At 29.4% G+C, this 15,549-nt stretch overlaps 1 protein-coding gene and 1 long non-coding RNA gene across 51 annotated transcripts in view; both read right to left on the reverse strand.

Annotated features, from left to right (window-relative positions):
• Positions 1-15,549, reverse strand: part of slo (calcium-activated potassium channel slo) — a 291,323-nt gene that overhangs the window by 46,685 nt on the left and 229,089 nt on the right. For all 50 annotated transcript variants that reach the window (XM_071892349.1, XM_071892327.1, XM_071892328.1 and 47 more), the window contains one exon: positions 14,671-14,754. In XM_071892349.1, the coding sequence (XP_071748450.1) occupies positions 14,671-14,754 (84 nt within the window). The remainder of the gene's footprint in view (positions 1-14,670; positions 14,755-15,549) is intronic.
• On the reverse strand, positions 1,490-14,654 carry LOC121127058 (uncharacterized). The gene is made up of 2 exons (XR_011782934.1): positions 8,453-14,654; positions 1,490-8,388 (listed from the first exon to the last, which is right to left on the reverse strand). It is a non-coding gene; the product is annotated as an uncharacterized lncRNA (long non-coding RNA).

Genomic DNA, 15,549 nt, shown 5'->3' on the forward strand with positions numbered 1-15,549 from the left:
ATGAATTTTAATGGCCATAACAAGCATATATTTAGGACTTGCGTTTTAATGAAGTTTGTACCTAACCATAGAATTCTAGGCAAATGGAATTATCACGCATCCATCTTAGCTTTTATCTCTTTATTTCCTCTCTTGAAGGAATGGAGTAAAAAATTACGCCAACTCTACTTTTCAGTTAATCTCTCCTTTGATATTCCCCTCTTCTGGAATAAAATTTTTACGTGTTTATTCCAAAGTATCTAGAATTGCATGACTAGACTTGTAGAGTTAATCACTGGGTATATTAAACAATTTTTATTATCATAAATTTTATTTTATTTAATGTACCAAATTAGGTACATACGGAGTTACAGGGATAATACTTTAATAATACACGTAATGATACAATGGCAGGAAACGAGTAGTGACAATGTGAGCTACATATATAATATAATATAAACAAATATAATCGGAACAAGTTATGTTGTATCATCAAACCTCTCTATGTGTGATATCTTTCAATTTATATAACATTCTCGTACTCCCTCAAATATCCTTCTTACATTCTTATTTAAATTTCTCGGTGAATCTGAAAGTCTTACGTCTTTCCCATTAATTAAAACAGACATGAATAAATTGTCTATTTTGTAAAAATGAACTTTCACATTCCTTCCCGTCTTATAATTGTACCTTCATGAACATTTGTTACTTGTCTTGTATTATTTTTCTCTACTTCCAGATTCAACCTCTTATATCCTTGCTAATATAGGTCTCATATCGTGAACAAAAAACATCCTAGCAGTGTACAATTTAAAAGGTTTAGCTTCGTTCATAAGTTAAAGAGCTGAACCTTTTATATTTTACTCATTGGTGAGTAGTTTATTTTTTTCAATTGCTTCTTTCTATCAATCAAAACATCTGAAATTGTGTATACGTTATTTTTTTAAATTTCTGCTGGAATTCTATCATGCACAACTTTCTATCTTTTATCATTTTTGATTTAATCCATCCAATGTCTTGTAATTGAGTAGGAAGGTTTTCAGGCATACTCTGAAGTTTTTTACAGGAATTCCATGAAATAAAGATTGCAACACGTACTTCAACTACAATTACATTCCTTTCAACTTCTTTATATATAAATATGAAATATTACATTTTTGAAAGGAGACAATCGTAAATGTGGCTTTTGTTGGACCATGGACAAGACCCCGTCCAAGATATATCGGCATCGGCGAACATTTAAAGGAACGTTTCGTTTTTATAACATGAAGAAAGAAGATTTCTTAGCTCTTTACTCTGGAAAAATGGAGAAGAATATGAACCCAGCTGTTACATTGGCTTATCATATTTTGTATGATAAACGTGATATATCAAAATAAGATATCTCCGGTCTTTTATCCATTGTGAACATTCACTTTAATGTTTTAAAAACGGATAATCCTTTTATAAATAAACTCTAGAATTTAGTATTTTTGACATGTTTTTATTTCACTTTTGCATGATACATAAATTTTTGTTGATTCTGCCTCTGATTAAATTTTTGTGTGTTTGAGTACGTATATAAATGTTATTGATTTCATTTCTATCTTACCATTAAATTGAAATATAGATAAGCCCTGTTGGCATAAAAAAATCAATATGGAATATGCAATTCATTCAAATACGTTGCTTCACATTCTGAATATCGCATGGCATAATGATATTGACCTAGATGTTTATCTATTTGGTCGTTTATCTTCACATGAATAAATGGCAATGGTAATTGAGAAGTTATGTGTGCGTAAGTAGTTCTGTGAACCCGCCTTATAACTTTCAATCAAAGAAGCAAAACGCACATGTTAACTTTTGTAGATTCTTTCTTCTATGGATCGACGTCATTCATTGTTTATTAACCTGTTGATACTTGTTTTTCCTTTTCTTAGTTCTCAAATAATTAAAATCATCAGTGTACTTTGTAAAGGAGGAGATGTGACTCCACTAAAAGTTTTTAACAAATTTAATTAAATAGATTTATATAATTCATGTTTGTTTTATTGTAACAGTTAACTAAGGAGTCAAATGGGACGAGTCCTAAAGATCACGGACCGTTCTCAAGTCTTAAAAAATTTTATTTATCTAGTATCTTTTATTTAAATTTCTTTAATTTGGTATTTCCTACACCAAAATTTGTGATCTAATAGAATTTCAATAAAGTAACACAACTTTCTTAAACATTAAGAGAATTGAATTAAATTTTCAGGAATTACGGAATACAGTATTGTGCAAAAGTTGATATTTTGAAATACCTGCAATTGAATTGTATAATATGAAATTAGAATAAATGAATATATCCCACGCACTCCAGATAATAAATGATATTGAAAAAAAGGAGATGTTAAAAATTAAGACAAAGTGATTCCATAATGCGCAGTAATGAAGATTGAAGGTACTAATGTGGGGTTAAAATTTATGTAATATGCATACATAGATTGAATAAAAACTTCTAAGATAATAGATACATAAATGGATTAACGTCCATTATACCTTTTATTTTATCCACTACAATCTATTTGTGAATTTAAAGGCTATCTTGAGATAACTTATTTTGAAATGAATTGTGCAATTAAATGAAAGAACAGATTTAAAAAAATCAGACTAAATAAACTATATTTTAGCCACCATCAAAAATAATAATTATAATTATACACATATTCAAAAAGAACATTTAAAAAAAGATGTAGTCCATATGGAGAATAAGAAAATGAACGACGTTCAAATTTTTTTCCGTTTGTCGTTTATTTGTTCAAAAAATGAATGGAAAGAGTGAACTCCGTTCGTTTTTCTATTGAATGACCAAGCTGGATAAGATTATGTTCATCAATGGCGTTCTCTGGAGTTTATCCTCATTTGTCAATTTATCTACTACAACAAAGGTAGTTGTAGACATGGCCGCAACTAAAGGTTTTTATGTATGTTCACAGTGTTCAATGAGACTTAGCAGTGTCTTGATTTTAACTTATAGGAATTGATCAAGATAGACTGCACAAATTTATTTTATAGACTCGTCTATCCTATAAGCATACTGTGAAGACATCTCTGTCAGAAAATTCTGGAACAAACCAGGCAAGCAAATGATTAGTATTTCGAATGCAGGCCCTTAGTTTTGATTCATATTTACTATGCACTATATATTTACTTAGATTTTGACTTTTTGTAGCACTGTAAATAAGATACGTTGACGTTATTAAAGCTATCTCAAACGTTCTTAGCTTCAATTCAGCGTTAGGTGCTTTAGACTGCTTTGTGTTTATACACGATCAACTCATCATTTCACTTCTTTTGTTTTGGTTTACTGACGAGGTTATCGACAACAATGTCAAAAAACATATTCAATTTTTACTACCTAAACGATTACAAATTTCTGACCTATGGGTTCCCTCTTTAGAAGTGCTTTCACTTTAGTTAGACGACTTAACAAATCCTCCATGAGTTTTCATAATATTCTTTGATTCTGCTGAACAACTATTGTTTTTTTTGCTTGGATTAAAAAAAAAATCCATTAATTTATATTGCCTTTGCAAACAAAAAAACTATTTTCAATTCATTTTCTTCATTCTTTCCGATGATGACCTCCTTCCCGGCATCATCTTTAGTAATGTTACCAATGTCCTTTGCTTGATGATTTCCAAAAACATGTTCAATGTGACTATAGAAATTTGAATAATAGAAATTACCTTTTCGACTTAACTTCTTTAAACTTTGGTTTGTCAATGAGTTCTTTTCTGTTTTGGGGTCTCTTTGATGGAGGGGGTTTGTTTGCTTGACCCTTCCCCCCTCCCCCATTGCATGACTTTGAGACTCTATTCAGAATGTTTATCAATTATTTCAATTACCTTTTTTAATTTTCTGAACGGACGTTTTTGGAGTTCTGAGCCTCTTTGGGCCATCATTTTGTTCTTTATGTTTTGGCTCTAATCCTTTTACCTTACTCATTGTAAGTAATCGTTTCCCATTCCATGACCGTAGTATCAATTGGGTTGCTGTTTGCTTCCTACAAATTTGTCTTATTTGAATTATATTCCATATTGGTGGGTGATTCCTTTTCTTTCAACATATAATTAGGATACTACATAGGTTCTGTAATATTGAAATCCAAAAAAAAATATACTTCTTTCCTCCTACTCTCCTCGGAGAAAAAGAACAATAAAAATGCAGGGTTGCCTAGCTGAAGTGAGATCCTCCAAAATGATTTTCAATCCACGAAAAGACGGATATCCTAACAGCTAGAGTTCAATCTAGGCTCGTAAAATAGGTTGGAGGCTCTCATAACTCTTTTTAATTGAATAAAAAGGTCCAAAAGACTTTCAACCTCTTGAAAGCAATTTATTTTCCAAAACGACACAAATGACGTGTTAACACAATACATAGATTTTTGGATCTAAACAGTAGTCCCTACTCTTTAATGGTTATAGATTAATCAATAGTATATCTAGGGGTTTAATTTTTTGACAAGTCTGAAACAGATTCAACATAACATTGTATTTCATATTTAAAAGAAATTATATACATGTATATACTTAATGCCTATGGCGTAAACAAACCCTTTGGAGGGAGGTTTGACCCTCCTAAAAGTTTGCAAGACTCCTCCAATTTTATTATAATATTTGTAATTATAAAATGGCTTTGATAATTTTTTGGGCAGAGCTCCCTCAAATAATAAAAGCTAGTAACGCTCTGCTTAATGCAATAATTTATTAAATTAATGATAAAAATGTATCAGATTATATGACGTATTTAGAACATATTCGAAACAATTTCGAAAACAATTTAGCTAAAAATAAAAGTATATCAATGATGCATATTTGGGTTGATGTGTGTCTTCCACCTAGTGTTGACCTTTTCTCCCTTTGTCGATAGAGTGTGACGTATTAGTTGATATACTTTCATAATTATAACTTCATAATTCACGTATAATTATGAAGTCATAATGAAGAATAAAATGCTTTCAGTTTTTGAAACTAAATATACCTTAAATATAAAATATTATAGACGGAAATGGTTTATACTTAAAAAACATACAAAAATATATTAATTACTTTAAAACTGGAAATAAAAATAAATTGAAATGGGATAATAATTTCATATTTAATTACTTTAAAAATTAACAGACAAAATTTGGTATTTTTCTTATTTTCCGAGCTAATTAATTTTTTATATGGATCTTATTTAATTTATTCATATAATTTAGTAGAACAAAGTTTGTAACCATGGACTAGGCGGAACATTAAGACATGAGGTATGGATTTCTAATGTTTGGAATTTGGAGAGGAAATATTTTGCCACATACCCCACAACATATTTAAATTGCTCTTCCTGACAGTTGATTTTGTTAAGAATTGTTAAAAAATCTCCTATATTGTAGTTTATAGTTTTTCTGGTTTTTTTATGTTCTTCTTATTCTTCAAAAAAAAAAATTAAAAAAATTGTATAAATCAAAATCTTCAATGTTTTCGAAAGTTTCCATCTTTTTCATCCAATATCCTCCTGTTACTTGTTCAATCATGGAATGAGAGTGACCGTCATTTTGAAAATTAACTGGAGCATTGTCTACAATAATATTTTCAATGCAACTGATTACAATAATACGAAATCGATCTATTGGTTCTTCAAAATTAGGGTGATAGTTTGTTTGACCAATATATATAATTCTGAAAAAAAGTTTTTAGGGAAATCTTGATTTAGGCGAGATGTCAATGCATACGATAGCTGAATTTGATTTTTTAAATCTTCATACAACGCTATCATCCACTTTGTTTATAGAATTATTCCTTTTTGGTCAGGCTTTAAGATAGAAGATTTGGATAGGATAATTTCGTTATTGTCATTCCTTTTAATTTGTTTCATTTTTCTTATCACATTTATAATTGAAAAAAGAATTCTACGTTGCTCCTCGAAATTAACCCCATAACCAAGGTTAATAGAAATACAAAGTTATACCGTAACACGTGTACTACTGATGTTTGACTTCCACCACGCTTTTAATATTGACGACATAGTAAAGGAGTGGTTCAGTGTTTTGTCAAAATCTATTTTTCTTGCTTAACAGTCGGTGCGATACATTTAATGGAACATTCTAGCAATAGTGACGTCATAAACTATGAGTATTTGTGTGTTTTGTCAAAATCTGCCTGTGTTGCCCAGCAGTCGATACAATAGATCAGATTGAAAATTCTAGCAAGCCCAATTATATGATGGTCTAACCTTGTATTTCTATTAACCTTCCCCAACCCACATCCAAAAACTTATATTTATTATAGGTTGCCAACTGTTCATGACATCAAACCATTTACTTACAAGTTCGATAAAATCAGCAAATTTCTATTTAAATTGATCTTACTCATTGAAAAGTCGAAGGGCACTAGCTGTTGTGTAACTAAATAGTTGAGCGTCTGGTAAACCCCGTTGTCTGGCATTTCCAACTCCATTTAAATGATCAGAACAAACTTTATGGGATATTCGAAGCTCCTAATTATCCTTATTTAATAGCTTTTTAATTGTCTTGACTAAAATGAGAGTTCCATCCTCTAATTGAAAGCCATGATCAATGAAATGATTTCTGAGTAGCTTCAGTAAGTGAAGGACATTTGCAAACGCATATATACGTTTGTTTGTTAAATAGAATAGAAAAATATGTTATATCTGTAAATAATCCTAATACTGTTCAAAGGTGGATATTTTTGGGTCCCATAAAAGAAACCATTCCAATAATATGAATCCCATTATTTTCCAATTCTAAAATAATAATAATAAAAAGTAACTCCTTTGGTAATGGGCAATCATAGTTGAAGAAAATAGGTTGCTTTCAAGAACTTATCAATCCCCTAATGAATATAACCTGAATTCGAAACAAAAACAAGAGTAATAATATTTATCTGCAAAAATAAAATATTGTGTCGAAATAGCATCGATATAAATTTTCATGATATCTGCAAAGATCATCGGATTTTTTCAATGAATAGACGATTGAATTTATAACTGATTATGGTAAAAATAATTTATTTTTTAAATGGTCGTAATACCAGCAAATATATTGTACTAATTGACTATAATTTTTATTGATTAATTACTAATTGAACGTCATTGAAGCTAATGTTTAAAAAAAAAAGCAGAAACTAATACATATTTATGTATTGTAACTTATAGTTAGGTCATGGATTACTTTAGTAATCCATTCTTAAGTATACACAACAGCAAAATGAAAAAATAACCACAAACTTAACAACATTTTGTACTCAATCTCTAAAAATATTAAATTTGTTTATTTTGTGTACCAATATGAAGAGTTTCACATATATTCTGGCATGATATGAAATAATTTTTTACTAAATATATGAACTAATGCTAAATCATACGACCTTATTAACCAAGTTCAATCAAGGGCTTCAATATTATACATAGATCTAACTGATTGGAATATCATATACACCAAATAAATTATTATAAATGTTAAAGCAAGAAACTGTTTCCTCGCATGTTTAATATATTTCATGAAATGTTAACTGTTTTGTTAGTTATGTAAATCTTCTGGACTTGATGATTGAATCATACTGATACAAAATATATCCCTGGAGTTATCAAATGGAACTTCTTATTCGCTGACATCATCATGGATACGTTAGCTAGACGTAGCTCAAAGCATGATCATATATTAATGTATGAATTCAATAGTGTAATACTTAAAAAAAAGTATGTTAGGTTATCCAATTTATACAATGGCCTCTGATAACTTTGGACTACTATCGATTCTGATGTTAATCCGTCTCGAAATATGAGGAATAAAAAGCTAAATATATATATACCTTGATTTAACTGCTAAATACTTTGGAATTTATTATTTCTTACCATTGATATGTTAAATAGAATGGCTGAGAGATAAAATACTAATTTAGGAAATGTTGATTCGGCCCACAATTTTATTTCACCTGAATAGAATATCTAAAAAATAATAATGGGTTTAATGAACACTGTAATTCTGCTGTACCAGCTGTTGGTAGTATATTCCAAGACAAAGAATGTCTACGAAAGACAATTTTTGCATAATACCTGCATAATTTTCTTTGAAAAACATAAATTCTTTATGTTTAATAGAATAGCAGGCTTCCTTCGTGTTTTTCATTTCATCAACACAAAAGACAGCTAGGTTTCCATTTGGAACTTCTGTTGACTTCAATTGTTGAGAGGCAAAAAAATGTTAGAGTGAACACCAGGCATTGTTTTAAAATTTTGGATCCACCTTTTTAATGATGATACGCAAGGAACCGGAAGAAGTCCGCTGGGCTGAATGTATCTGTAAGCTTTTGGGGAAAGATACTCGAGTATTATCCTCCTTATTCCATGAACCAGACTTCTTCCCTATACGTTTACTTTGAACTTTAGTAATTTTTTTTTAAATTATTCCTTTCATTGACTCTTGAAAATATGATATAGATTTTACCTTCTTGTTCTCCGATTGTTGGATTTTAACAGTTTCCTGAATTTGCTGCTGATTTTTTTCCTTAGAGACTTGAGTTCTTGAGTCCAGAGATCTTCTTTTGTCATGTTTGATCTAGTTATTTTTAAAGTCTGGCATCCACACTCATAGTTGTATGAATCGGTCGTTTTCATTGTATAAGTTTGAGTAGACGAGTGGCATATTTTTACTTTACTACGAGACAATGTGTCAGCAGGTTCCAAATGCATTTGAACGGGAGCTTCTACAAATTTAAGCTCAACAACATCAAGAACAACAGCCGGAGCAAAATAATTGGGAATTGAAGCTGTTTCTTTATTTGACTTCAAAATGGAATCAACAAAATCCTTTCTATTCTTCTTTGCTCCTTTCACTTGTGGTCGGCAGAAGTTTTTCTCCTAGTACAAGATTTTTGGAAGGAATAACATCTGATTTTAATTTTCTTCTTGAAGAAAACCCCAATATATCATTCCTTCAATATCTCTCATAGCTGTTTTCCTCAAAATAATTTGCACAAATTTTGGGGTGTTTTTTCAAGGCTATCTTCTCGATAGCAGGCTCTTTATAAAATTTTTCTCCTTAAGCAATCCTTAGGAAAATTGTGGTAAACCACATTATTAAGTGAGCCAGAAATGGCAACTGCACAAATCCAAGTTTTATTGTGGGACTCCATCGGCAGTTACAATATAAATTATGAATTTAATGTAATAGTAATTTATTAGTATTAAAACGATGACTAAACAATATATTATTATCGACTCTGATGTCACAAAAACAATCCTTCTATGTAGGTTAACTAGCGGTCAGTATTGTTCAACATTTTGAAAAGGAGTGTTGGCCCGATTTATGTCATTGACATACCTTGTATTTCTAGTAACCTTGAGTCTTAGCTTTGAATTAACATATTGAATGTCCACCTACTAATATTCATAATTATTAATGTTATTTATGAAGTAGAACATGAAAACGACCATAAAAACGTTCGTCTACAATAAGTTTGGCATTTAGAGCCTTTTTCTAAAATCATTTAGTTAAATGTAGGTTTAGATAATGCAGTAGCATCGTTTAATTATTTAATAAGAGTTAGTATTTTATGAATGAAAATACAAGATTTTGCTTATAATAGCTTTAATATTAATCTAATTGTAATTGGAAATCCCAAGTTAGACTTGAAAGTTTTATATTTTCATATAAATGATATATACCGATTAACTCAAAATATAGTAACTAAAAATAATTTACATTATTTTAGAAGTGTTGCTTATAAATTAGTGATATTATTTATATCTTGAATTGGCAAACTTCAAGTCACTGGATCACTATTGAATGAAAAGTGGTAGAAAATATTGCATTAGTAAATAAAATTTAAAGAAAGATTGGTTGTACGATCATCAAAACATGAATATAATACATAAGTTGTAATCCAAAAAACTAAATCTATTCAGAATAACACACAAAAACGTTTAAACCCAGTGATTTATTTAAAATTTATACTGTTGATTTCCTTAGATTGATCTTTATTTATTAAGAACCCAAATGCTTCCATGTTCTTTAAAAATTAGGACAAACAAAGAGATGGGAGAACTCACAAGTCAGCAAAAAAATCTTTTGAATTCAATGTTCAATTCTAGAAATACTCTACCAGCTGATCACGAATAAGTATTGTTACAAAATCTGGTTTTCTGGGAATTGTGGATTTATTTTTTTAAAGTATTTTTATCCTCTTTAGAGGCTATTTCATTCTTTTTACACCAAATGAGCTTATTAAAAGTGTAATTTATTAAGGATTCATTTACAAAAATAATTTGATTATAGAAGGTCTAGTTCCGTTACAATATTGATTTGAATTTTTTTAAAGTAGAAATTTATCAAGGCTATGTGGTTAATTTTTTAAATTCAGTTGGAATGAATTATATTCTATAAAAAAGGAAAAAAATGTACAAATTTTAATAAGTTAACAATAAAATTTTGCATATATATCGTTTAATCAACCTCTTATTGATTATTTCCTCTATAAAATTGAAACCAAAACAATATTTTAGTTGAATTAAGACTTGCAGAATCATTAACTTTTGATTAAATAAAGACTTAATTTTTTTACGCTTAAAATAATTTTATTTGGGGTACAACCAAAAAAAACAAAAAACCGAGGTAGGTCCTTTTCAAACAAAATCCTTAAAATATAGTAATTTTTTAACCTTTAAATTGCATTTTCTTAAAAGTGGATTATTTTATATAAAATAGAAGTCCATATTTAAAGTCATCATAAAATTTTTGAAACCATCAATAGCATGGTATATGGATAATTGATTCTTTTCATTTTCAACAGTTGACTCAAGCTTATTAAAAATGTAAAAATACACCAAAATTCAAAACCGAAATTATTGAACAATGGAATTGAATGTAGATTTTAAATTATTTTTCAAAAAGTAAATTTTTTTGTTGAATTGTTTAATTTATTAGAAACAATAGATACTCGAGTTCGAATATCACCAAGGATGATGACAGGATTCAAATATAAATATCCCTATATATATATTATAATGAATAGACTTCAGGGTTGAACTATGAAAGGGGTAATTCATTTTCAGACCCAGATAAAAGGCTCTAGATATGAAATATATAATAAAAATTTGTTATTTAGCAGGGTTAGACCATCATGTAATTGGGCTTGCTAGAATTTTCAATTTGATGTATTGTACCCACTGCTGGGCAAGAAAAACAGACTTGACAAAACATACAACCACTCATTTACTATGACGTCAATATTGAAGGCGTGGTGGAAGTCAAACATAAGTCGTACACGCGTTAGGGTATAACCTTGTATTTTTATTAACCTTGTTAATTTGGTATTAATAGAGTATTAAGTATAAACATAGAACGTAATGATGTAAATAAAAAACATTACGTTCAAACAGAGTCAGTTTTACTGACAAAGAAAAAGTAAGAGTTAAGATGTACGCATAATTAGTCCATTAATAAAGACTAAGATCATATTAGATAATTTTTCATATAATAATACTAAAAAAACATACTTGTATGTTCTCCGAAAGTTAGGAGTAAAGGCAAGTAGAGAGAAAATTCATTATCCATCATAAGAAATTCTCCCTTTCGAAATTTTGTATTCTACGAGGGACGACCATATAAAACTAGAAAAATTACCTATTTTCATAAGAGAGTAAAGTAGACTATTTTCTTTGATGAAGATTCCAGGATTGAAACAATGAAAGGATCCATTCATAGAGAGTTTAAATAATTTAAATATTTGAAATCTATAATTTTGGGATTTGTTCGAATCACGGTATTATATGATATGACATTGCTTATGACTGGGTGTGACGTCATTATAAGACATTAAAATCGTATCCTATAAAAAAAAAGCGTAGGATATTTTTCTATAATATATGTGCTAAGACATTTTTTATTACGATAAATGATAAATAATTAATAAGAGCCTAAAGATGTGTGTCGTTTTTCATAATTGTTATGCCAAGAAAAGGAGTTCACATGTAAAGTAAACTAATGCTGATTTTCCACAATTAAATGATTCTTTTAATTTCATAGTAGGCTCAAACTTGCATTTGATAATAGAAGCCTTGGTCTGTGGAGCTCCATTTAAAGTTGAAAAAAAGTTCGTTGAAGTTTAACCATACCAGGAAAAATCGATTATAAAATATTAAAAATCATATCAATTCTTAGACATTTTTATGAGATCGGACGGGAATGGATAAGATTGAATTGTTTTGACTTTGTCGGGAAGAGATGTGATCCCTGATGACTTTCGAAAAAGTCAATATTTGTTACACTAAATTAATATTTTGCTAGATTAATGCCTTATTTGTGGTGTTAAATCTTTGGAAAAGTGTTGATAAATATTTTAGATGCTGTGTTTTTTTTTTTGCACGAACTTGCAATTAAAATGTAGTCCAGATAAAGGAAGGGAAAAGTATACCCAATTAACACATGATTTATGACTCTTTGGAAGGCCTGAGCTGAATTTTTAAGACCAAAGGCATTCATAGGAATTTGAATAGGCCAAAAGAGTTCATCAGAGTTAAGTGGAATCTGATGATAACCTATGACTAGATTGACTTTAGAAAATATTAAAAAGCCAAGTAATGGGGTGGTAAAATCCTGGTTGTTCGAAAAAAGATACCAATTTGGAACTGTGACGTTATTGATTCGTCAAAAACGTCATAGGATCTCCATTAGCCATTAGTTTTTGGTATTATAAGTAATGGTTCTATTTGAACGTCAAACGTCGAAATTTTCTGGTGAAAGCCAACAAACCGTAGCGTCAAGAGGGGGTTGATTCAAAGCTAGCTTTCAGCTTGGGACAACCATAACGAAGGTCGTTTAGTATAGAATGTGGGAAGTTTAACTAATAGTGTACTGACGATTGGTGTTGTTTTATTGTCGATTTCTATCCTTGATATTCTAACATTCAAGGTCACCAATTCAGGAATATCTTTTTCTACACGAAAAGTATATTCTAATTGTTTTTATTATTAACTTGTGCTTCTTATATTATTCTATATATATATTAATACGATTGGTTATTCTTCATCTGTATAGACAACGCTACAGGGTACATAAAGAGGCCGCCACTTTACTTCGCTTCTGAACTTCCTAGAAGCCTTCAAATGCTCAAATTCACTATCCAAAGTTGTTTTTTTGTTCAAGATGAATCAAATTTCTTGTGGCATCAAGTAACTCTTCCATTGTAAGTGGAACAACATAACATTTATTCTTTAAATTAAGGGAAAACACAAAAGGATCCTAGATGGCCATAAATCTTTTAATTTTTGTCCGGTTCGACAAACCTGTTATCAACTTCATCCGATAATGTTCTCTTCTTTCACACATTTCAATGAAACTTTATTTTTTCATTCTTCATCTGATATTCCTCAGTCAGTGATTGAAAGTGATTTTGATAAAGATATTTCAAGAGAAATAAGCCTACGAGGACCATTAAACCACAGCTAACAATCTACAAATTTATTAACATTTATACCTCCATTCTTCAGGATTCTCGTAGCCTCATATATGGTGCCATGAGTTCCAAGGAGACAATACTCGTAATAGCTTGGACTCGATCACTAACAAATATCTTTGAATATGACGGATCAAAATCAACCAATTAAGAAGCATTGTAGAATTGGTACGAGTAAAATTATTATAAATTTTTAAAGCTCTAACCGCTTATAGTTCCATTTAATGCATTGTCATCTTCTCTACCTCTTGTTCTAAAGCCAAAAGAATTGAAGTAATTTTCTTGAATGAATAGGAACAGAATCAGACAATACAACTTAGAAATATCCGCAACCAAGGCAATTCTGAAAGAACTTCTACGTGAGTTGATTGACTTATTCTACAGAAATACTACTTGTTTATTCATGATATATTAATAACCTCATATCACAACTCATTTTTGGTAATAAAATGATTGGTTGAAATTTTTTTACATATAAGACAATAAAAATGTTAAATCCTTTTTTTAAACCGAAATTACGGTAGATACATTTCAAATACTGGACGTGAAAATATTTTATGAAAAAGAGAAAGTATCGTCGTGATCAAGTTTAATAGAAACACAAAGTTACACCATCTTGAAATAAAGCATGCTAGAATTTTCATACTGATGTATTGTACCGACTGCTTGGCAAGACAGGCAGATTTTGATAAAACACGCAACCACTCATAGCCTATGACGTCACTATTGCTAAAATTTTCAATTTGTGTATCGTACAGACTGCTAGGCAAGAATGGCAAATTTTGGCAATAAAAACAACCACTCATACACTATGACGTCAATAGTAAAAAGCGTCGTGAAAGTCAAGCATCAGTCGTGAACGCGTGAAGGTATAATTTAGCATTTCTAAAAAACCTAGTGCTAGATCAAAATTCCCATGTTCTAAAAAAAGGACTACTTCAATATGAAGTACTTAAATGCTAAAATAAAATAACAAAAATTAAATAATTGCCAATTATATATCAATAGTTGAAATGATCTTTTTAGAGTAAATATGTCAAATATTAATCACTGATTAATAGAGAATAAGAAAGATTCTCTAAAGATTGGCTAAGAAATAAATATTTTATCATCATTCATATTTATAATTATCATAAAGTATATGATATTTAAAGAAATTTGTAAGAAATACGTTGAATATAATCATGAAAATAAATGTGTCAAACATTACATTAGCTTCTTCACTTCATAAGATAAATGATATCCTCCATATGAGCCTTCATCTCGTGCGACTTTTTGTTGATCCATTTTCAATCTTAAATAAAATATATAAAAAAATATGTAGTCTTCATCTGTAATAGTCAATTTCAAAAAATACTTTAATGTCTTAAAATTTCAAGGTAATATTCTCTCAAATGTTATACCCACTAAAAAAAATGTAATATATATGTATTAAGAATAAAGTTGGACTAATAGTTTGCCGCAACGAATTTTTTATTTTTTTTTCAATTTTTACCCCCTTTTAGTTATTAATTTTTAAAGTCTTCCTTATATCACATGCTTTTATGTTTAGACAATTAGCTTTCAACACAATTACTTTTTTTTATTTCATGACATCATAAAAAAGAAAGAAGGACTCGAAGGCAAGTCTTGAAGAATCTTTTCTTGTAAAATTCATAAATGACTTAATGAATATTTATTTTTGATTCACGCAGTTTTTTGATACTAAAAGTAATAAGTTTTGATAATTCGACATCTCTACATGGAACACCAATTTTTTGAGTTGTTTAATATTCTTTGCTCCTGGACAATTTTTACGTAGGAGAATAATTTTTGCAATTTGTATAAATAAAAAAGATTTTTCTATGTTTACATTTGGATTTTCTCCTTGTTTTTTTTACCAAATCAAAGAAAAAAAATAAAAAAAATATGAGGTTGTGTTTAATAGGTTCTTGTCTAAATATATAAAGTCATTTGATCATAGATTATACAAGAGAAGGAGATGAACGGTTTATTCAATAATCTAATATACTCACTTGAATGTTACGTACAATGAATGGTTAAGTTATATAGTATTTCTAAGAGCTGTTCCAATATTAAAATTTATTCA

This window comes from Lepeophtheirus salmonis, chromosome 12 (genome assembly GCF_016086655.4).
Source record: "Lepeophtheirus salmonis chromosome 12, UVic_Lsal_1.4, whole genome shotgun sequence".
NCBI classification, from domain to species: domain Eukaryota; kingdom Metazoa; phylum Arthropoda; class Copepoda; order Siphonostomatoida; family Caligidae; genus Lepeophtheirus; species Lepeophtheirus salmonis.